Consider the following 1,551-nt stretch of genomic DNA (forward strand, 5'->3'; position numbering starts at 1 on the left):
GCTACACCAGGCTCCAATCTGATTTGGCAGAGTTTCTACAGCTGGATGTCCTTCCTAACGCCAACCACTCAGAGAGTGTAGTGGTGCTTTTATGTGTCACCCGCACGAAGGCCAGTCAGGCGGTACTGGCAACAGCCACGCTCAAGATGGTGTATTTTATGTGCCACCTGCACAAGAGCCAGTCCAGGGGCACTGGCAATGCAAACATGGCTGTGTGGCTTGCTTCCCAACTACATGGTTCTGTATTCAGTCCCACTGTCTTAGGCAAGTGTCTTCTACTCTAGCTCCAGGTTGACCAAACATCTTGTAAATGGATTTAGTACACAGAAACTGAAAGAAGCCCATTGTATATATATATATATATATATATATATATATATATATATATATATATATATATATATATATGTGTGTGTGTGTGTACACATGTGTTAGAATCTCCTTGCATTGATATCATGTGATAGTTGAGTGTCACTAGCATGCAAGCAGTGCCCTTCATTTCCAATCTTCCCGGACATGTCTGGTAATAGGAAAATATTACCTTGTTTGGAAACAGGTGAGGATTGATGTCAGGAAGGGTATCCAGTCATAGAAAAATACATCTCAATAAATCTGTCCAATCCATGCAAGTATGGGAAAGTGGACATTAAGTGACGATGATGAGCATGAATAGAAGGAAAGAATAGACAGTGGTCAGAAGAGATGTGAAATAAATCAAATTCTGAGGATGCTAATGTATAAATTATGGCAAAATATCTTCTGAGAGTTGAACAGTGAAAAAATACTTACTGGAAGGAAAATTATCACAGTCTTCAAAGCTTTCTAACCATACTACAAACACCCGTGTGTCTGGCCCAACGGCCAAAGATGAATGACGACCATATTTTTTGCCTCTCATTATTGGAACTTCTGGAGGTGAACCAGGACTCTCTTTTTCTTTACCATTTTTGTCTGCCAACAAGATAAGAGACTTTGGTTTGGTCAAACTGAGATCAGTTCCGGTTGAGAACTTTTTATTGATGGATCCTGACTGGTTTTTGTCTAAAATTAAAGATCAAAAGATGGCATTTAAATCATTCAAAATAAATTATTCAGAATTCAAGAAATTGGTTTCTTATTTAAGCTCAAGGCAAATTTTTGTTTCTTTCTTGTTAAGGAAGATTATAGTAAACTGAATCAACAACAGTATATTACTGGAGAGATAATTGTCAAAGCCAATCTTAGTAGAACTTAATCATTTATTTACATTACATATCTAAACTGATGTATTCATTTTCCCCTGCATGTACCAATATTGTTTTCACACCCAGGCACCTATTTTACTTTCACTTGACACTTGACCAGTCTCTTTGTCTTCAAAGGCCATGCTTCAATATGTAACAGAATCATACTTAAGCTGTTGCATATATACAGAGAAACCAAAAGTAGTGAGTCCTTAATGCCTTTCCAGCTAAGTTTCAATCTATACTATCATTAGCTCTTCTTTTAGTACAATGTTAGTTAAATAACAGAAAATTTTATAAACAGAAAGTATTTTAGCAAACTAAAATA

General features: G+C 36.5%; 1 protein-coding gene across 1 annotated transcript in view; it reads right to left on the reverse strand.

Annotated features, from left to right (window-relative positions):
- The window catches only part of LOC106878239 (ral GTPase-activating protein subunit beta), a 139,063-nt gene that overhangs the window by 10,991 nt on the left and 126,521 nt on the right, over nt 1-1,551 (reverse strand). Inside the window, exon 29 of the mRNA XM_052966776.1 lies at nt 790-1,053. Coding sequence (XP_052822736.1) covers nt 790-1,053 — 264 coding nt within the window. The remainder of the gene's footprint in view (nt 1-789; nt 1,054-1,551) is intronic.

The sequence above is a fragment of the Octopus bimaculoides genome, chromosome 3, assembly GCF_001194135.2.
Source record: "Octopus bimaculoides isolate UCB-OBI-ISO-001 chromosome 3, ASM119413v2, whole genome shotgun sequence".
Taxonomy (NCBI): Eukaryota; Metazoa; Mollusca; class Cephalopoda; order Octopoda; family Octopodidae; genus Octopus; species Octopus bimaculoides.